We start from the raw sequence: 21,649 nt of genomic DNA, 5'->3' as shown, positions 1-21,649 counted from the left end.
CATATATAGAACTGTTTAAATTTTTTTATGTAATTATAGGAAAAAATAAAATAAAATCGAGATTGTCATTAATGTCCTTTTATAATGAATCCATACTTAGAGTATGTAGTACGTAATGTGATGGTTATTGTACTAAAAAAATATCAAAAATATAATTCAAATTTTATTCCCATATATAGAACTGTTTAAATTTTTTTATGTAATTATAGGAAAAAATAAAATAAAATCGAGATTGTCATTAATGTATTGGCGTTAAATTAACTCAAATCTTTCTGATTTATATGCAAAAAGACTTGCAATAGTGACCGCAAAACCTGAAATTGTAGATTAATATTATCGAACTATGATTGGATGTGCATCAATATTTAATATTTGACCTCGTTATCGGAATGGCGTATGATTAATGTAAAATGATTCACTGATTCTTAGTGGGACGCTCGTTGGACTGGCAGTGCATTCAAAAGCACTGTAAAATCGTGCTTTTCATAGTCAATACAACAGTCGTCTAGCAACACATTACATTGATCAAGATGATGGGCTTCCTGTATATCAAAGTACATGTTTTACTTCGAACTTGAGAGGCGAGTGAGGTTTAATCTTTTGTAGCCAAAATGCATGAATTTTGGAGATAATTTTGAAGGTTTTTTAGTGAAGTCCCCTTCATCATGACGCTCTTAATGATGCCACCATCCATCTTGAGCAGTGTGTAGTGTATTTATAGAACAACATTAGGGTTGGTTCGAGAATGGCAGGGATTGGCCAAATGGCTGACAAGTCCAAAGCTTTTAGTACTAGAAGTATACAAGTCATTAGCATAGCGCAGTCTTGTGGCCCGATCGTACAATTCACCTGTTCAGAGTGCGAACATCGGAAGTCAATCTCTCTTTTCTCTCTTAGGTGCCGTACACGAGGATCACTCTGTGACAATCCAATCGTTGTGCTTCGTTCAAGTACCAACCCCATGCGCGAAACTTCATTGATGGCTCTGCGCTCAATGCTCAAAAGCAACCAACACACAAGCTCTCCCGCAAGCCGTACCAACTTTTCTTCTACCAAAACGTAAGTAAATACATTAATCTTTCCTAAATAGCTTCAAATCACAGTCCTCCCTCCAGTAATTTTCAAGAAAACGTTATTTTGAGATCGAGACAACTGGTGAATTAGAAGACAAAATGAGAAACAGCAGGGGTCGATTCAATGGGAGAAGACCGCACGAAAACATTACTATAACTCGCTTTTGTTATCGTTGTTAACTTTATACTTTACTACAAAACAGACTTCAAACAAAACGCCGCACGAGGTAACCAGTAAACCTTGGAGATCTTCTAAACACGGCGCAAATATAGATATAGTAGTTTTATGCAGACTGTTTTGCGTCAAAAAACATAGAAACATTGTGTTAATTGGCATCGCGTAAGCTTCGTAGTTATTATCGAGTTACCGATTTAGGAGAGATTTCGATGCGGGGGAATTAAGACTAAAACGATCGAATACACCTTCTCTTATGTGACATGTTCGTTCTCCGCTTCCTTGAGAGAAAATTAGGCAATTTATTTACGCGTTTCTTCGCTCAATCTCTAAATCTGTTGGGCCCTTTTTGGTTCGTGACATCGCTGGTGATATCCATTTAAGAGCCCTGTGCTGACTATCAAGGAATGATCTTATCCACGCTGTGATCAAGGCCTTGGGCTGGACTTAATCTTGTGTTTTTCTTTGTCAAATAATAAGAGCACGTCAAGCAATTTGCTTATTTGTGCCACATATTTCCATCACATATAAGTTGGCAGCATTAGACAATTGACAACCAGGGCGTCTGATGATCAGTGCTATAGAAAGAACGAATGGATATTTACTTTTTTTTTTTGTCTTTTTCCACGCTAAGTGGGAAGGATTTTGATTTGTTTTGTCGATGAGATGTTGATAAGCTGGAAAACCTCAAACACGTCTCGTGGATAATTTGTACACATAGATATTGAATTTCTTTTTCAAAAAACACTAAAGTGTTTGTACGTTGATTTTTTTATTTTTTTATTTTTTATTTTTTGTATTTATTTTGATTCGACGTCATGAAAACATGTTAATGGGTTGACAAACGAAAGGATGAAATGGAATGTCAAAACATCTCGTAAATTACCAGGACAATAGAAAAGACAACTTAAGCTTCTGTGTGAACATCGAAATCTTTTACCAGTAACGGGAAAGGGCTTTTGAAATAAAAAAACCACATTTAATCAAAACAAAGGAAAATAGGCTCAATAAATCAGATTTGGGTTTAATCCATTCCTGTGTAGTAATTCGGAATTGTTGCGTGATTATGTCCTTGTCATATATTATGGATCTATGTATAATCATCTCAAAGCCTCCCTCTTTTATTGCCTGATCACTCCAAGGTCAACCACAAGAAAAAAGCTACTGAAAAACAACAACAGCGATTTCAAAATGCAAATTTAAACCTTCTATTTTTGTTATTTAAATCTTCTATTTTTGTGGTTCTTCTTTTTTGTTCTTCTAATTTTTTTTTTTCTTTTTTTTGTTACCTTTTTTTCTTCTTTTTTGGTTTTGCAAATCAGTGCCTGTGCACTTCCCCTGCAAGATCCCTGGTTATGCCGCTGAACTCAATCATTTTGGCATGAAAATCTTCAGTTTTAGCCAAGAATGCTCGATCCAATCCAGACAAGAGTTTAAACAAATGCAACTCGTTTTGTACAAATAATTTTTGGTTCCATTTGTCTCGGGGGTTTCAACTTCTTGGCGCTAGAGAAACCGCAATGACTATTAATAGCAATGAACTTGAAAGGTTTGAACACTTTGATGTCAGCTTTAGTCTTAAGGGGATGGCAAACCGGGTCGTGTGGTTACATCAATTAGCGTTATATCTGGAAGACGACTGTCATGTCATAATGTCCATACTTCGTGGTAGGTTGACAAGGTAACAAAAGAGATCGTCTCTCTTGGCAAAAACTTCTTTAACTGCGAACATTTCTATAGGTTTTATGAATAGATAAATAAATAAGATAAAAACTAAATGTAACTCTTCTTTGTAGCGAGAGAATGATTTAGGATTTATCAAGGTAATTGATCGATGTGTCGAGGTCTGTGCGTTGAAGGCAACGGAAATACAATTTGAAATAAAGATAACGTCCGACAACTAGTGTGACAGCAAGCTATTAACTACTTTATCACAGTACCAAAGAATGCTCAAAATCAGAAGCCAGAAAGTAAGAACATCTTTTGGTCCATATATTCAGAAATAGGTATGTAGCTGTGATTAAAGAAAGAGAATAGGAAATAAATAAAAAGAGTAGGAAAAAAAGTGAGAGATAGTAGAATGGGAGATCAAAATTGCACACATTTACGCAGCTTCTTTAAGAAAATGGTAAAAAATTGAAGAAGCTATAATAGGAATTCAAGGTAGTGCTAAACTTACTCACTGTTTCTATATATAAATATGATTATTCATAAGTAGTACGCGGTTCAATGTTTACACCACTAATATAAATTATACCAAAAAAGAAATGAATGAATGTGTGAGAAGTGGAAGGATGGAAGTAAGAATAAGAGATCAATTGAGGAGGGGAAAATCAGTGAAATTTCCTAACGGTGGAGTTTAAAATTTACTTAGTTTTTGATAAGCTATCTATTTTGGTTATTGATGTTGGTAACAGAATAAAATGGGAATGGGAAAGAAATAGAAATCATAGCGGAAAAAAAAAAAGGAGACGAAGACAAAACGGGCTATCTAAGGGAGTTATCATTATTTATCGGGGGGGGGGGGGGGGGGGGAACCAAATTTGCATTGAATCCTGTCAAGAAAATAGAGGCCCTTCCTTGAAAGGCAAAGAAAAAAATGTATATCCCTTAAATAGGATATAAAAAATTATGACCCTCCCAAAAAATGTATATACCAGAAATCCTGATGGAAAAAATATTTTATTAACATTTCATTTTCTTAAGTCAAAAAATTGTGGCCCTCCCTACGCCCATTATTTAAAAAAAGCAACCCTCCCCAAACACACATTCAAAAAAATATGGCCCTCCCCACGAATTTAGTGGCCCTCCCCTCCGTTAAATAATGATAACTCCCTAACTGCAGAGAAAACTACTCACAGCTTTTGATTAGATGCCATACCTATGTTTGCTCAAGTCTAGCGTTATTACTAAACAAGAATATACTGAAAACAAAATGAGAAAAAAGTATCATATTTTTCAGTTACGATCTATTTTTGTTATATTATGAATATTTTTTCATGGATATTGAAAACCAATAACGAGGGGGGGAAATGTTTTTCTTTTTAAGAATAACGGATTTTTAACTTTTTTATCTACATTTGTCACTGTTTTCAAAACCCCTTTGAAAAACTGAACTGAATGGGAGGGAAAGGTGACTCGTAGAAATAGAAAGGAATAGATAAAAAATAAAATGAAAATTACAATATTCAAATAAGAATGCTCTAAAATCGACACAATTAGAGAAATCACGATAGGCGTGGTGTTTGTTGAGTTTAAAAAATGATAACGTTGAAAATATCAATTTTGAAAGTTTGGCTCTTGGCTCGAACATAATAGGTCTTGAATAAACGTTGAGTATGCTAACAAAACAGTAAACAATGTCATAGTGACACAATAGAAAAAACATGCAATTATAACTAGCACAAGTACATGAAAGGCCTGAGTGTTTTTCACATGGCAAGTACTTGGGAATGTCTGTAATGGCGACTTCAATTATTCATACTATCTTTGATCTTTGAGGATAGCTAGCCAGACATTGCATGGCGTGTCCACTTGAAGGGACTCAAACAATACTATCAGTGTTTGTCACACTGCTCTGCAACATTATATAGCTCTGTGTAGTCTCTTGTAAAAGCGTAAGGGGACAAACAGTACGATACCATCACTCTGTAGCATTGCTCTGCTACAGTTATGCAGTTCTGTTTAGTACATGTGTAGTTTCCTGTAATGGTGTGTAAGGGGCAAACAGTACGATACTATCACTCTGTAGCACTGCTCTGCTACATTGTACAGTTCTGTTTAGTATGTGTAGTATCCTGTAAGGGTGTGTAAGGGGCAAACAGTACGATACTATCACTCTGTAGCACTGCTCTGCTACATTATACAGTTCTGTTTAGTATGTGTAGTATCCTGTAAGGGTGTGTAAGGGGCAAACAGTACGATACTATCACTCTGTAGCACTGCTCTGCTACATTATACAGTTCTGTTTAGTATGTGTAGTATCCTGTAAGGGTGTGTAAGGGGCAAACAGTGCGATACTATCACTCTGTAGCACTGCTCTACAACATTATACAACTCTGCTTTATAGCTTATGTAGATGCACTCATGCTACACTTTTTAAAAGTGCAACCTTAAATGATTAATGTGGTACAATGATACTAATGTTAGTATTGCACTGCACAACATTAGATTCGTCACTCTAGCCCGATATCGTGCGGTGTCGTACTTTAAATCGTGCACTCTATCTCGTGATGTGCTGTTCGATAGGACACGAATTTTTGATTATTATGGCAAAATACAGCAGTCAAACATGATTCGCCCAATACATCAGGCTCACTAAGATGGACTCTTTTGCTCTCCAGTTATTCAAGTGGGCAAAAAGTATTATTATTTGATGTGTTTTCAATCTTTACCAAGGTCAAGCCTTTTCCACTAAAAACTTCAACATCTCAAGTTCTTAATGCCGAAAAATAACCATCAATTCTTTTGTTTTGGGTTCCGTCATTCTGATAACGCGGCTGAAGAGGAAATTGAAATCTTATTAAAGTTAAGATTAAACTAAGGTTCAAGATGCTGGCTCACTAAAACCATTCACTGGCATCACGCTATCTTTCATTTTGGCATCAGTACGTCGTCTGTGAGCGATATTTTTTCATGTATCATCTTAATGTAGCTCTAAAAATATGCTGTGAGAGAAATACTTCTAAATGCAGAGCTTCTACTTGCGGCTGGAATAGTAGCTGACTCCCATACGTGTTAGTTTGTTGCACTAGTGTCGTATTTTAGTAGCTCGCGTGCGCCCTTATGTATTAATTCAAGTTATCATATTAAAGTGCGTCAGGGGGTTGAGTTCTCAGTTTCGATGCACGGAATATTGATTTGTTTCAGTGACAAACCATGTGGCCCGTCAGATATCACAGACAAAAGCTATGTCTTTGAAGTGTAGATCATACTTGAGTTACTTTAGTTAAGAGGGGTTTAAGGTTTTTGTATATTATTAAAATTTGACCAAGCAAAATAATTTGAATTATTGAGCGAATGATTTTAATCTATAGACGAGAGTTCTTCAGCGCTTTAAGAGTTTTGTGTGCGTTCTTGGCTCTGTGCTATCAAACAAGGAAGCAGTACTCCAGGTAATCAATCTACTAGTGACGGAAATCGATTCATTTTAAAGGTAATTTCTGAAAGGTTATATTTTCTTGGACTGATTTCGAATCTCGATCTTAGTGAGAGTATGGTGTTTAGACTACGCAACTGAGAGGTCGTTGATTTTTCTCCATCGGGATTCATGCAACTAACGAACGAAGGAAAGAAGATCGAAAAAAAAAAAAAAAGAAAGAAAGAAAGAAAACCAATGGAATGGTATTTTGTGGTTTGAATGTGTATAGTAACGCCCAAAGAATTTCTTTCTTCCATTTTATATATATATTTTTTTCTGTTTCATTTTGGGTGCAAGAACCTGTTTAACCTCTAAGGTTTTTCTCTTGCACCCTCCACATAACGTCTAGATAAGTTAAGTGTAAGTTTTGTTAGTGAAATATTAAACCTGTTAACGCTCAAACATGAAAACGGAAAAAAAGAAGAAGAAAGAAAGGAAAATGGCAAGGACTGACAAAAGAATCATGAGAATAAAAAGGAAGGCACAAGGAAGGCAAAGGAAAAAATATAAAAGAAAGAAAGCATGAAGAACGAAAAAAAGAAAAAGAGAGAACGAGAATATGGAAAGGAAAAGAAAGAAACCAAGAAGAATAAAAGCTAATTATAAAAACATATAATTTATAAAAAAATCGAAAAAGAAACAAAGAAGGAAAGGTAACAGAAAACAGTTTTGTAAAACTAAATTTTAAAAGGAAAAAAGGATTGCATTTCCTTTTGCATTACTTTATCACGCTAATCCTTTAAAAGCACATTTAATTTTCTAAAGTAGCGATTGCGAAATCACTCAAATCATTACTTTACTATACAAACGACATCTCCTGTCCATGTTTTTAGGAGGCTTTTAATCGTCTGTTACCTAAAAAGTTTGGATTGGCTCACTTAGTTTCATAGACAAATCTTGGACAGTGCTTCTAGAGAGACAAACAAGTTAACTTGTCTTTAACGATAAGTCACTCGCTTATGCACGTAAGTATATCAGGGCGGGAAAGAGAGGGCAAAGGGAGGTCTGAACAGTTAAATCAAGAGTGGCGTAGCAGTAGTACACTCTCCTCTAATATCTGGGGTCTCAGGTTCCTGGCCGACATTCCTGCGTGATTACATGTAGTGAGTAGAGTTTTTTCTCCTTACTTGATTCAAGGATTTTTTCCAGGCTCTCTGGTTTTCATTCCTCTGAAAAACCAAACAAGCTTAATTTCAAATTCGATTTATTAGCTACCCGTGCCCTGATTTTGGTTAACCCAGAGGTTGTTTCAGGGTATAGATAAAATTTGAAGGTGTTTTTGAAGATTGAAGACAATCGAAAAACAAATTGCCTTCAGCCTTCAGATAGTAAAATAGTGAGTCACCGCAATTAAAGAGATCAATTTTCAAAGTGGAGCCAATAAGAAAAAAAATGGGTCTGCTTTAGGATAGTTTTCAAGTCCCTTATATAAAAGGGTGTGTCGTAATAATAGACAATAAGATCTAAGGATAACATTGAACTATTAGAAAAAAAACTAAAAAGAGAAGGAAGATTATGAAGTTTTATGCAAGGGTATAGGAACATGAATAGGTTTAGTCTTGTGGTAAGGCAGGTTCATTGACTTTTTGAATTAGAATTTCCGTCACTCCTCCCTCGAAATTAACCTCAGAAACGTCCCCCAGAGTGTATACATATTTAACACAACATTTTTTTTAGATACATTTGAGTCAGACTGACAGTTATATGGTCAATCATACTTCTTTTTCTTTTTTGTTTCTATTTACTCTCTATATCAACTTTTTTCTAAGTTTTCAGCTAGTCTGCACTTTTATTCATATTTTTCTGCAATTTAGTCTCTTTTAATTTTTCCGCAACTTTAGCGGAAAACATATGTGTAGCGTTTCTCTCACGTATTCTGCTATCCATATTTTCATCTAACCTCGCCCCTATTTTTGGCTTTATTGTAGCTGTTATCCATCTCATTCTTGGATATTGAAGCGTTTGGCTAGGAATTTTCTTTAAAAGAGTCACGATTTTTAAGCGATAGTACACTGTACAATCAAGTTAAGGACTAGCAACAGCAAAGTAATATCTAATATATAACATTTAAAGTACTGAATTGAATTCAACATGTTGAGGCACTGGTTGATCAATATTTTGATGTATATTATGAACTTAAAGTATATATACCTGTTTGGCTCCACTAATACTAAATCGATTGGCGCTTATCTTAGCACGTTGATTACTTATAGACTAGAAGTCTGCACAGTCAGAGAGCTATATATGGTCTTGTAATGCAAAGTATGGTCATCATTCGTTCTTGTTTTTTGTAAGTATTTTATAGTGGTATGAAAACTACCTTCGTGGCCTTGATTTGAAACGATTAGTTTTCCATAATTACATCAAGAAGAAGAAGAAGAAAAAGTTACAGCATTTAATAAATCACACTTAAGGATGACACTTGTCGCTTGAAAACCAATTGTTCCAAGATTAAATTGTGCTTTGTACATGTTCAAATGCATTGATATAGAGAGAAAGAAAACCCGGAGAAAATGCATAGTGAAAATCAAGAAAGAACTTTTACATATGGCTTAAAAATCGTCTAGAAATCCTTTTTTTTTCTTTCTTTCTCCGGTAACTGAAGAAATAAAAAGCGCAATTTACAGGACGACTGCGAAACAATTTAGCAGGTATTGAAGAGTAGCTTTAAAACATTGCATTTTTATAGGAATTATTTTAGTCAAAGGGCGTTGACATTCGATCAGTCAGAAGATTGAGCGCGAACGAACAATTCAAAGTCTTTGCCGAGCAGATAAGTCACTTAATTAATTGCTGTTAGTTCCTCCGCCTCGGCTCCGCCCAGGTGATTTGGTTTATTAATATATAGACATTTTCTCACAGAATAGAGGAAAATTAACTCGAGAAATGCTTCCTTGAATAACGATTGGATTATATGTTGATTATATGTAGTGCGTCTCTTCTATCGCCTTACATTTATGAAACTATACCAAGGCAGACTTCTCTGTGTGCGCGGCAATTCTGTCATGTCTTTTATCCCGCGCATAACTTTGATTTAATTTTATTTTACGAGTTTTAAAGCATCAATGTTCGAGAGACTCTGATTTTAGAGTCCATTCCAGACTTACTCGGTGAAATCGTATTCGCTTATTTCTTCCGTGACTGGTTGAAAAATCCATACGAAACCTACTCGAGCAACGCGACACTTTTAAGCGGGTTAATAATATCAAATTATTTATTACAATATCTTAGAGTTTTATTGCGCTTAACGATGGTCGAATCCTCTGTAAGCTGTGATGATATCAAACCGCCCAAGACGCTTCATTCTGATGTGTTTAAAACGTGTTCTTTATTGCAGTAACGATTATTGGTTTCCTGCGGGATAAACACTAACGTCCTTAAGATGTTTCTAAGCTAGGCTCAACGTCTACTGATGACTGAGCAAAATCCCCTTAATAAACAGCTCACTTTCCGTTCAACGCTCTTAGTACACTTAACGATTAAGACACAATTTATCATATTGGACCGGGTTTTTAGCTGCACATTATAATTTTTTTCTTTATCACGAAAATTACTGATTGTTTATCGTAAAGTATACCAATGCCACGCTCCTAAACCTGTATGGAACCGTATCTCTCTTCTATGACATAATATTGATATAGGGATTTCAGATAACCACACGCAATAGATGGCTAATAAGCGGCTAGGCTATCTCTCATTGGAAGGCAAAACATAAACCCTCTTGTAGAGTTGTCAATTTGTCTGTTATTTGTCACTTGAACGGTTTTTACGAAACAGTAGTCAATGTGTACAAAAATGGACGCCATTCTTCGGTGCTAGGAAGGCGCTACGCACCTCGCACTTTTGGACATTACTCGCCACATTTTACTAGAAGAATTATCCATTTTTTCATGAGCAGATTTCGTTTGTTATCTTTAGTGGATACGTTCATGTGGCTGTTGGTAAATACCTGATGCATGTCTGTTGAAGTAAGTGATGCAGTTATAAGACTTCCTGATCGCTGCTCTCATAGAACTACAAGCTGTGGTCAGCGAAGTTGATTGAATTCTATATGACCAGCAAGTCTGAAAGTTTAATGCTTTTTGGGTGCCCTATTGCTCATCTTAGAAATAAGAAGGAGCTTACATTAAGATACAGTCACAATCTAGTCTAGAAAACAACACAGATCGCCTTCAGTAAAGGCATTGTTAAAGAGCTGCCATTTTGAACAAATTCATAACATCACAAATATTTTATTTTCACGTGAGCGACTTCAAATCAAGGGCAAAAAGTTCAGAATGTTGTGGCTTTAGTGCAGACAATGTGCAGAGCGCGCGCATGCAAAACCTTGGCCAGTGATCGACTTATGGTGTGTTTTGAAAAGATAGCACAGATGCTGAGTGGATCAAAAACATAAGCCCCATTTTCTCTTACATGTCTGTCTTCTTACAATGATTAATCGGTCCTCTGTTGAGGGTGAATGTATAGTAGCATGGTTGAACGTTAATCGGCCAATCCGTTGAACGATCAGTAGCTTAATGATAGAAAGTATTTATTCGGTATTTAGTCATCGTGCCGCTTTGATAACCACTGCCACTTGAGTCCAACACATGGCAAAAATCGAAACATAAGTAGAGTGGAATTTTTTGAGGGTTTTTTAACAAGACTTACTCATTTGATTAAAGAAGCCTATTTAAACAAATGCAGAGCGGGTGTTTTGAGAAACACTATGCTTCCCCACTATTGTTTTTCTTTGGTAAGTTCGGGTTCTTAATCGTTCTTAATTAGAAGACCAGGTTTCAATCGTACAGGCGTTCCTTATAGACCTCCATCCGCATGGCTCTTGATGAAGGCATTGTCAGTCTAGCCTGTAATTGCGATGTATACTATGATTTAAGCCATTCAATATAAGCGAAGCGCAAGACTTTTGGAAAATCAATCTCAAAACGATGGAAAATTCATTGGTACGGGGCTTTCTGTGTGGTGCTTTTTTTGAGGGTCGAGGAAATTGTGATTATGTTATACCCGGCTTCGCAAGCGGTTACAACTTATTAGTCTAAATCCTTCATACTAGAACACGCCTCTTTTTCATCACATGAGATTAACACTTGGTTTTGTCCCTTGTCTGCATGCTACACGGGGCGGGGAAGCACTTAGCGAAGGTAACGGAACCAAACAAATCCTCTAAATGCCTCGAAATCCCTTTTTATGGGAAGACTGAGGATGTTTATAAAGCAAGTAACTGCATCTGTTCGAGCAATTACGTCCCAATTTGTCCTGACTTCCGCCAACCGCCCTGATGTGCACATTAAACTATTTCTACACATGAAGGGAATTAAGTTAAACGCTTCAAGGACGTAGATAGAATAGCCGACAGCTCAATCTTCATCATCAACATCCACAAAGGCCGACATTGATGGCTCTCGTCTATTGCCAAACGATTTTGATGTTTTTTCCAGTTGTCGCAAGGCTTTCAAAATTCCGCAGTCCTTGACCGGTTTTCTTTGTACAACCTCGTTTTGTACATAAATAGGAAATGATTATTTCTGGTAGAACTCTAATCCCAGGGAATTATGGTTAGCTGTAGAAACATGTGGGGGTTATTTGGGAATACTTCAAAGTTGGTGTCGAAACTGTTTACTGAAAAGCAATTAGAACACATACCAATCCGTACGTAATAAAAGGCAAATGTGCCATCAAAATGGTTTATGAACTAAGCTGCACGGAAACGCTTGATTAGGGCTTACGATTCTACAGAGAGCTTAAAGTGTCGCTGGAGAGTTTTTTATTAAGTGTATTTAATAAGTTGCTTCAATTCCTGCTGAGTTTTAGTGGAATCAACGTCTGATTTTCGTACCAGCAGCTTCGACAACTCGACGACCTTGGCTTGGGTAAGAATGTTATGAAAACGAATCAAAGATTTGAAAATTTACTAGTAGTTTAAATTTAGTAAGTCGTATTGAATAATACTTTGAGTTAGACATGTCGCTGAGATACTAGTAATAGCAGGATTCTATAAGCCCATGAACTTTTAAAATGTAGAGAAACGAAAAAAAGATTGGTAAATGTTTTGCTTATCGAACTAGCCGCAGCCTTGACTCATATCTCTGAATCTTCGAGTCAAAAAACATACTTCTATCTTCAAGCTTTATCAAACACAAAACTCTTGAAGATCCCTAATCCCCATTTAGTGAAAAAGCCTCACATCTGAGATAGGGAATGATGAACCATTCGATGACCTGTGTATCAGAGTCCAAGACTGGTGTCGGTCTATTGAGCGGGTTGCAGTTTTGGCTCACTCGAGTGAAAAACGGAATTACTTTCATTGTTGAGGAAGAATAGGAGGAGGAACGAAGTGGTTTGGATTTGAAAAGCTTTTAATCCTTTATTTTGGTACAATATATATATGTACAACACTTGCATTGCTATTTATACACTCACAATAAACTAGATTTATTGCGATAGCCTAGGTGAAAATTTACATATCTAGCAAAGATTATCTGGATGCAATGTCCTGATATCAATGATCTTATTCACCACTATCTGAGCTGTTCCATTTGGGACATGTAGATGAAAGATTTGTCTTACAATTTTCGTTGTATTCTAATAGTTCTCTGTCCCTCTAAAGGCTCAATGACAAAAGGGGCTGGAAGTTTAACACCAGATCCCTAGTATTTCAACATGGAAATAGAGAAACCTCATTAAGGCGGTAAAATAAACTATGTGTCACAAATGAGGGTTAAAGGCCCAGACGTAACATCAAAGTAATGGCTCAGAAAAAAAACCCAATAGTCCAATTATGACCAAGAATTTCCCTAATCCAGCTATTAACCAGATATTTTTCTTTCGTGGGAAACACTTAAGGAACTGATGAGATTAGGCAGATTGTACAGACATGCTATAGGTTATTGGTCTTTAAAACATTCACAAGTCATAGTCACACTAACCAGAACTCAAACGAAGTAGTGGTTTGTGATAGTCGTCGCCAACACAGGAATTCTAAGATCGAGAAGGCTGGGTTTTCTTTCGGTGAGTCGTACTTCATTTTGACGTCTTGGCCACTTGTGTTTGTTGATACATGGCATGACCACTTCAGACACTTAATTATCAAATTTTTTGACGATTTCCCGTTTTCAAAAATAAGTATTTTTTTTTATAAAAGTGAGACAGCTTGACATTATCTGCCCATGGAATGACTAAATGAATTCTGTCAAAAATTCAAAGGAAAACACCAAGGACTTTTTAGCCACATTCTTCGTTCATGTCAGATATACTCCCGAGACTTGGTCAAGTATTTCAGGCTCTCAAATGCGAGAGGTATTTTAGGAATACGATCCTCGAGATAGATAGGACGATGAAAAGAGTCTGATTTGAATCATCAATGACCGCTATCCGAATGATGTACGTTTCTAAACATCGAGACCTGCTTATTTGATTTAATTTTTTTTTTTTTTTGAATTTCTTGTCTGCACTCAAAAACACTCAATCAAACTTCGAAATTCAATCTTTCCTTGCAAAAATAATATGACCAAATTTACAGGTATTTTGTAAGTTTTTTTTTGCTATTTATATATTAATGCAGCTTTGCTTTTGCATTCATTGGCTGTTCACGAAGGACAAGTATTTTTATTTTTTTCGGTTTATGTTTTGGTACTAATTACAAATAAATGAGCGCTTTTTTAGAGAACCAATTTAGGTTCCAAAGTGAAAAGTAATACCAGTGGGTCACTAGGACTGTTGACTGAGTACATCTAGTTGAATATAAACCTCATTACTTAACTTCTGCTGTCTTATGCATGCAAGGTAAGCACCCATGATTGAAGTAGAACAATGGCAATCTCTTGTGAGGTGTTAGAATGCTTTAATGAGGTGTCACTAATGTGTTATTGGCAGCTCATAAAGCATAGTAAGTCGTAAATTTATCGCTTATGTTAATACTGTTAATGTCGGGGTGTACAGCTAGTTTATATCAGGCGGCCTTCAGACGCTCCCAGTGAGAGGTTGCACAAGTGTTGTAGTGGGAAGACGTTGAACTGAAGTGAATAAACCTGAATTTTTTTTACCTTGTATTTAGAATAAAGAAAATCCCAGTCACCTATTAAAGCAAGAAGACCACGTCAATCAACATCGTATCGCTATTTGTTGCACCCGTTCTTTGGTATAATTGTCATCATTAGAAAGAAAAGACAGGAACCAAAGACAATAGCTGACCCACCGGGCCATCTCTACAGACATTAAACGGATGCTGCATAACTAGTTTTGACATTAAGCGATCACACTGAGCGATAATCCACAGACCACGCAGCCAACAAACATACAGACTTGCATAGATTCAGCCATCGACGTGCGTACCAACGAGGATTGAGTCAAGTGGCTTTGCGTATCTCGTGGCCATAGAGCTCTTCAGAACTCTGATATACCTATACAATTAGCTTGGGCATCATAACTGGGCTAGACGTTGGACCGGCAGCAGTTCTTAACACTTGGAAACCACTAATAGTCATGAAAGGCGCACGGTTTACCTCGATGTTTGTCTACATTTGGCTTTCATTAGGTAAGTTTCGTTGATTCGTTGAATGGTTTTACATGGCTAAGGTGATAAGGCTATTTCTTTCAACATGGAACGAGTGCAAACCATGCTTTTCCCATGCCCCATCTTGATAAGAATCTCGTCAGTTCTTAAACACTTCCAACGTTATTGATTCTCTTGTAGTCCTCATGCAAAGTGTATCAGTTGATGGTAATTGCAAACAGATCGTCCGCTACATCAACCACTACACGGGCCTACAGTCCAGAATACGACCCAATATCGAAGGAGAATGGACCTCTTCGAGGTAAGACACATTAGTCCTTAAATATTGTACAGAACAGTACAAATATTACAAACATGATTCTATCCTCCGTATCTTGACTGATGGTCTAATGGGGTAGTTATGAATATGTTTGGGATAAGTGGTCTCGTTGACTATAAACCTCGCGTTCAAGTACGCTATGCTATCACGAGTTACGTTTCGTGCAGCAAGAGGACTAATTGCTAGACAAAGCGAAGCTAGAATGATGCGTGTGTAAGATCGGTGAAAGATTCAAGGTTTCTCCAAGCCGACCCCCTGGGTTCCGTATAGATCATAATAATAAAAAGATCTGTTTGAAGGCCTGAGAAACCCCGCAATTACAGCAGGCAAGTCAAGATCGATTCATCAACTCTCTTATCATTCAACACATAAAGTCCAACACTAGTACTGCAAATTAATTTCAAATGTTGTTCTCTAATACTCAGTATGACGTAAAGTACCGCGTTTAGCCTTGATTCAATGTTCGGGCAATTAATCAATCGCGAGAAGGTTACATTAATTGCCTGAATCGATCTCAAAATAAAAAAAATCACAAAATTACAATCCAACGTACAAGCAAGATTTCTATCGATAGCTGAAGCAGAAAGCCAGCATTCCATAGATTATCTTAACCCTGCTTCATCGTTATCATCAGTCTACTAGAATTAAAAGCTGAATTTTCAACCCCAGTCAAAAGACATCCGAACAACTTCCAATAACGATTTCAATAGCGCGTAACAGAGATTTAATCAAGTTATTTAATTACCGAGACGGTGGAAAGATAATTTTTACATTGTAACAGACGCGATGGTTCCTGTTTCTGGATATTCTTTGGCGTTGAGGGTCGTTCGTGGTTTCTCAATGGCCAAGATTCCATTGTGGTCGTTTTCTTCATTTTTCCTAAATTAGGACATTGTAATAAGTGTCGAAGTTTAAATGACAGAACCCCTGCTGTTCGGTTAGTGGGGTTTTTGTTTTGACTCTTGTACAGAACAATGCGCACGCTGCCGTGCGGTAAACATCTATGATTATCGCGTACATGAAAAGGACGTTTTTTTAATAATCCAGAGAGGTTTTATCGATGGAGCACCGTTTCAAAGGAAAGCGCTTAATTGGTAAAGGTTGGATAAACAATCTTCATGTCTTGGTGGAGAGCTAAGAAACACTAGACGTATACGTGCTTAGAAGAGATAAATTATCCTCCCGTTCAATTTTATCGGATTTGATTAGAATTTGATTAGAGAAAAAACATTGCTGTTGGAGATGACAATGATAGGATATATGCAAGAATGTGAACACGCTAGCGTCTGAGACAAAGAAAGAGGGACGAGGAAAAAAAGGATTAAAAAAAAAAAAAGAAACTGAAAAAAGAGATAAAAACAAAAGGATGGCTTGCAAGAAGCGTAAAAGAAACATATAGAAAGAAATAATTTGAACTCTTGGAAGCAAGAGGAAACAAGGAAGGAAAGAAAGGAAACGATGAAAGGTGAGAAACGATTAGGAGGAAAGTAAAAAGCTAAAGCTTGACAAAGTGCACGTACTTAAAATTAGAGTGCCTTTGAAGAAATGTCAAATAAGGGAAACCACTTTTTAATCCTATCTGATTTAGTGAAATGTTTTCAAAGGACTTCGGAACAAAGTAGCATTTTTTCATCGTCGAGATGTGACTTTCCGCCGGTCACATTTATGACCAGGAAAGGAACGATTTGCACCCGCGGCGTTTCGCTTAGTTATTTTTAGACAATTCTGATCCAAGCTTAATGTAGTTGAAGGAAAACACTTGTACGATGTGTGTATATTCTTTGTAAAATAATCATCAAAAGCTCGCAACAACTTATCTCTAAGTCAAATAAAGTCTGTCATTCGGTTGTTTTAAGTTGACATGGAATGGACTAGAAGGTCGTTTTTGTTTGAATATCATCTGTTTTCTGTTGTTGTTTACATTGCTTCACGTCCAGAAAAACATCGGCTATCTCTTTAACATTTACCTTCTAGTATAATTTTGCCAAATAGATATATTTAAGGTTGATCTCGTGCTATTTTAGGCATGCAGTCAGGAAAACGACATATCAAATCACAGTCACAAAAAACAGACGATTGAAAAGGCTTTCTTAATGGCGAACTTTATAAAATTGAATTTTGCTCTGTTATCTCTTAAGCCAGCCTATAAAAACGGCTTAAATAAGGCTCAGTTGGATGGTACAGCTTTCTTTGATGATAGTATTAAAAGATGGATTTGTTCTGCAGTGTCTTGATCAGCTTATTCCTTAGTTTCTAATTTCACATTTTTGATTGGCCGAACCCTGTTTTCCGCGCAAAGGTGATCTATCCGGAAATTCATCTTCGGTATGTGGTCATTGGCCGTTTTAACTATGTTTTTCTAAGTTAATGTTACGATCAAGCGATAGAATGTGGCTGGGGTCATGCAAACACTATCGTGTTGCGTTCTCCATAACAGATCACTAGTTTTCCTGGGTTGGGATAGCTCTTCAAATCGTAATGCATATTTGTTTGGATTGTTTAAGAAGCTTGGATCACTGCCAGCTAGGCCGTTGAAAGGCCGCCTGTCTTCTCACGTGTACCTTATCTGCTTGCAGAAGGTCACTGTGTGCCGTAGTAAAATATCATTTGTAACATTAAGTAGGCTTGTAAAACCGTGACTGCAGGGTTTATTAGACACGCGATGGATATGGTGATTCGAAGTTAGAAGGCAATTTGAGAGCATGTGGCTGGCAGGCTTGGTGCATGAATTCTGCTTGGTGCACTCTTCATCATAAGTACTGGTCGAGTTGAGTGTAAATCGTTGTGGGGGGCCAACGAGCATACTTTAGAAATGTTTTTAATCTTAAAAAGCTCTTAGATGTGAAGAGGTTTCGTAAAAATTGTGAACATTCTTTGGGTGAAAAACATATTAAATGATGTGAGACTGAAGATTATTTTAAAATATCCTATCATGTGATGTCACGCAGTATGCTGCTTGTTCTTCTCTCTTTCTCTCTTCCGATCTCCTTCTCTCTCCCCTCGACTTTATTAAATTTATTAAATGAATGGTATTAAAATGCCATCAACGAGTTCTGCCAATATTGCTATTACTGCTGCAACTACTGCTTCTGCTATTACTGCTACTACTGGAGTGGTTTTACTTGAACCATGAAACAAAGTTGTATAATTAGTGACTGACAGTCAAAGCGAAACGAAGGAAAACGATGGAATTTGTGTCTACTACTTTGTATTTCATTGACTATTCTTTCTACTACCACCACCATTGCTGCTGTTGCTCTACTACCACTATCACTTCTACTGCTACTACTACTGCTACTACTACTGCTACTACTACTACTACTACTACTACTACTGCTGCTGCTGCTGCTGCTGCAGTATTGTAAATCAAAACACGCCCCCACTAGCTGCTTTCCATTAAATAGCGCTGCTCAGTAGTATTTTGTATTACTCTTTAGATATTATTTCTGTATATTTTCATACTGATCATCATCATCTATTTAGAGGTGCCATATGGTTGTGCTATAGATCTTAGCAAAAGAATGCATTCATGACCTTGGTGATATAAATAGCACTATCACTCGTGCATTGCTCACACGCTCATCTATGCAAAACTGTCTAAGACTAGCCGCAATAGGCAGAACTAGAGTCAAGTGGCTCTTCTTGCAGCAACGCCTTTCCGAACCAAACCAATCATCCCCTTAAATACACAAACGTTTGGCATCAAACCATTGACAGATTTTCCGCTAAAGTGCAGTCTTAATGAATCAATCTTTCACTGTTTTATCTCCAGATGCGAGGTTCGTCCAGGGCCAAAGTTTGTGACGCGTTACTTCAACATCTTGCGCAACTCCACATGGCAGGCCCGTTATCACCACTACTCCGATTATCAGTGTACCAAGCCGAGCTTTACTTTACTCTTTAAAGGATTCTACAAGATGGGAAACAAGGCGTCGGTATTGATAGCGGGTTCTACAGAGACAAACTTTAACTACTCGTCGATTACCATTTACCCGCACACCGCGGAAGTCGAGAGGAGTATCTTGAACGTGGCTAAACGATCGTGCCAAAATACGTTGACCAACATCAAAACAGACCCCGGGATTGGAGTCTATTCCGCACAACTACAAGTCTTTAACAAAAAAAATTGTAGGACATCGTTTGGGATCTCGAGGTACGAACTATCGATTGTCAAGAAAGACACACGAAGAGGAAAGGGCTCTGAGTATGATGTCTTGTATTTCGGCGAAGTTCAAACTGGACGCAGCCGACGAAAATACAATCCGACGTCTTATCAACTTCCCCTTAAGAGACACAACGCTCGCAACTGTACTGTGTGTAGGACGATTAGAGGATCAACAGCGGTGCACCCTCCGACTTTCCCGAAGATTCGTCCCCGACCTGTCTTGCTAGACGACGCTTGGGGAAGCTGGACGTGCGAGACTCGACCTGGAGGCAGTTTCTTGACGCGTTATATGGTATTTCACTACAAGAGGCGCCATTGGGAGGGCTACTTTAACTACTTCATGGACCCATACTGCAAGAGGCTAATGTTTACGCTTTATGGAAAAGGCGTATTTTCGGGGGGAAGCCGGTCTACTAAGGTGAAGGGAGGAGAGGATTATGTATTCACTCTTACCGAGGCTGCTCTCACACCGCATGATAGAGCCACTACTCGCGCGCTAAATTCAGTCTCGCGTAACAACGAATGTGGTAAAGATGGTGAATGGGTCACGGGTGTTGCTATGGACATCTCGCAGTCCAAAGGATGTCGCATGTATGGAATCAGCCTTCCGCACACCGAGTATGATTTACTCAAGATGGACTTCAATGAAAATGGGGATCGTGAGTTGTACGTGGGACAACGACCAACCAATAATAAGAGTCCAACCTCCCCTTCGACGCGCCCAACATCGTACCAAATCCCAATGCTTAGGTGTTCTTCATTTAACACGAACTTTGTTCCTCCTACTCCTGAACCAACTAAGAAGCCATCGACTCGTTACCCTAAGCCTCCCGTTATAAATCCTATACTAACTGTCCCGACGTTGAAGCGAGACGGAGAGAAGACCACACCTAAACGAAAAGGCAAGATTAGCAAAGGAACGAAGGGTTCAGGTGTGCAAGGCGTTGAAATGGCTGAAACCGTATCAAATGATGCGCGCTCTCTTAAGTCAAGCTTTTTCAGCTGTATACCTCTAATACTGGTGGCCAAGATGCTCTAGTAATAACAACGACTTTATGGAAATTACACAGATAAATGATTGAGGTTCACATTTAAATATAAAGTAAATATGAACCAGCAATTCCTGTAGCTTTTGGGAGAGAAGGCGCTTTATTTTGCGATTTTTGGTTCAACGTTGACATTGATTGAAAGACTGTTTCTGCTGGGAGTTGAGCGCATGCGTACCAAAGACATTTGAATTTCGAAAATCTGTCCTTTTACAGATTTGGGATTCTTTACGCACAGCATCTGTTTTACGCAAAGGTTGGAGTTCGAAACTGATGTGTACTTTTGCTAAAATTAGACTTGAATAAATTAATCCTACTGGACTCGTGATTGGCCGACAAATTAAAATAAAAACATTGCAAGAGGATCAAGACAAGTAAATGATAAAGATATGCTTAGAAAATCGAAAGAATAGTTATGTAAAAAAATAATTCGATAAGTCCCGCGAGCGAAGCTAAAAGGGAAATATTGAACTATATGTACGATAGAATTTGTCAGATGTATTTTGTAATATAAGAAGAAAATGAGAAAAAAGTTATGTGTTTAAAAACACTGCTGATCTTAGCGCGCAGGCTATTTTTATGTTTTTTTTTGAATAACTTCACGACGATCGTTGTGCAAATTTGTCATAGTTATGTTGTAAAGTAATGAGTAAATTATAACGTTTTTAAATAAAGCTTAAAAGTCAGATAATGTACCCTTGATGTCATAGGTGTAGTTGATTGACAGTCAGTTGCAACGAGTGTCGTTGATTGACAATCAGTTTTGAAAGGTCTGGTTGATTGACACGTTGGTATGCAAGTTGGTTGACTGACAGCAAGTTGCAATGGGTCGAGTTGATTGGTAGTCAGCTATAAAGGGTTACTCGCTAGGGTAAGTATCTTGTGATTAAGCAATTAAAACATGCGCAGTTTGCATTTGATTGAAAAATGCAGTATGTGGCGTGTCCTATCCCAATAGTGATATATCCAAGCGTTCCAATACAATAAGAGCATCCTTGCACGAATTGAGTGATTGCAAAAGTGATCTGTCGACCCTTAAGAGTGTTGTATGCAAGCGTTCTCGTGCCATACTCGTAAGAGTGTTGTATGCAAGCGTTCTCGTGCCATACCCGTAAGAGTGTTGTATGCAAGCGTTCTCGTGCCATACTCGTAAGAGTGTTGTATGCAAGCGTTCTCGTGCCATACTCGTAAGAGTGTTGTATGCAAGCGTTCTCGTGCC

At 37.5% G+C, this 21,649-nt stretch overlaps 1 protein-coding gene and 1 long non-coding RNA gene across 6 annotated transcripts; one reads left to right on the top strand and one right to left on the bottom strand.

Moving 5' to 3' along the window:
• Nucleotides 1-905: 905 nt before the first annotated feature.
• Nucleotides 906-21,121, top strand: LOC116307891 (protein APCDD1). Of its 5 annotated transcripts, none has more exons than XM_031718212.2 (4): nucleotides 906-1,059; nucleotides 14,442-14,921; nucleotides 15,081-15,201; nucleotides 18,992-21,121. In XM_031718212.2, exons 2-4 carry the CDS (start codon nucleotides 14,870-14,872, stop codon nucleotides 20,421-20,423), a joined length of 1,605 nt encoding a protein of 534 aa, XP_031574072.2. In that variant the 5' UTR covers nucleotides 906-1,059; nucleotides 14,442-14,869; the 3' UTR covers nucleotides 20,424-21,121. The 5 variants fall into 5 exon arrangements, with proteins under 5 accessions (XP_031574072.2, XP_031574074.2, XP_031574073.2 ...); XM_031718214.2 differs by lacking the exon at nucleotides 906-1,059 and adding an exon at nucleotides 7,250-7,353; XM_031718213.2 differs by lacking the exon at nucleotides 906-1,059 and adding an exon at nucleotides 10,202-10,356.
• LOC116307895 (uncharacterized) lies at nucleotides 7,211-10,543 on the bottom strand. The gene is made up of 2 exons (XR_004198455.2): nucleotides 10,338-10,543; nucleotides 7,211-7,557 (listed from the first exon to the last, which is right to left on the bottom strand). It is a non-coding gene; the product is annotated as an uncharacterized LOC116307895 (long non-coding RNA).
• Nucleotides 21,122-21,649: the final 528 nt, after the last annotated feature.

The sequence above is a fragment of the Actinia tenebrosa genome, unplaced genomic scaffold (assembly GCF_029948245.1).
Source record: "Actinia tenebrosa isolate PJP-AT-01 unplaced genomic scaffold, QUT_ActTen_1.0 PGA_scaffold2__45_contigs__length_23673736, whole genome shotgun sequence".
NCBI lineage: Eukaryota > Metazoa > Cnidaria > Anthozoa > Actiniaria > Actiniidae > Actinia > Actinia tenebrosa.
Note: the sequence above shows the minus strand (reverse complement) of the source record. Positions and strands in the feature narration are given on the sequence as shown.

What these genes read in the sequence shown, in the direction of transcription:
- LOC116307891 (XM_031718212.2), top strand. Translation starts at nt 14,870, where the DNA reads ATGAAAGGCGCACGGTTTACCTCGATGTTTGTCTACATTTGGCTTTCA. An exon ending in CTACATTTGGCTTTCATTAG is followed by an intron (nt 14,922 to 15,080) that starts GTAAGTTTCGTT and finishes ATTCTCTTGTAG; the next exon opens with TCCTCATGCAAAGTGTATCA. An exon ending in GGAGAATGGACCTCTTCGAG is followed by an intron (nt 15,202 to 18,991) that starts GTAAGACACATT and finishes TTTTATCTCCAG; the next exon opens with ATGCGAGGTTCGTCCAGGGC.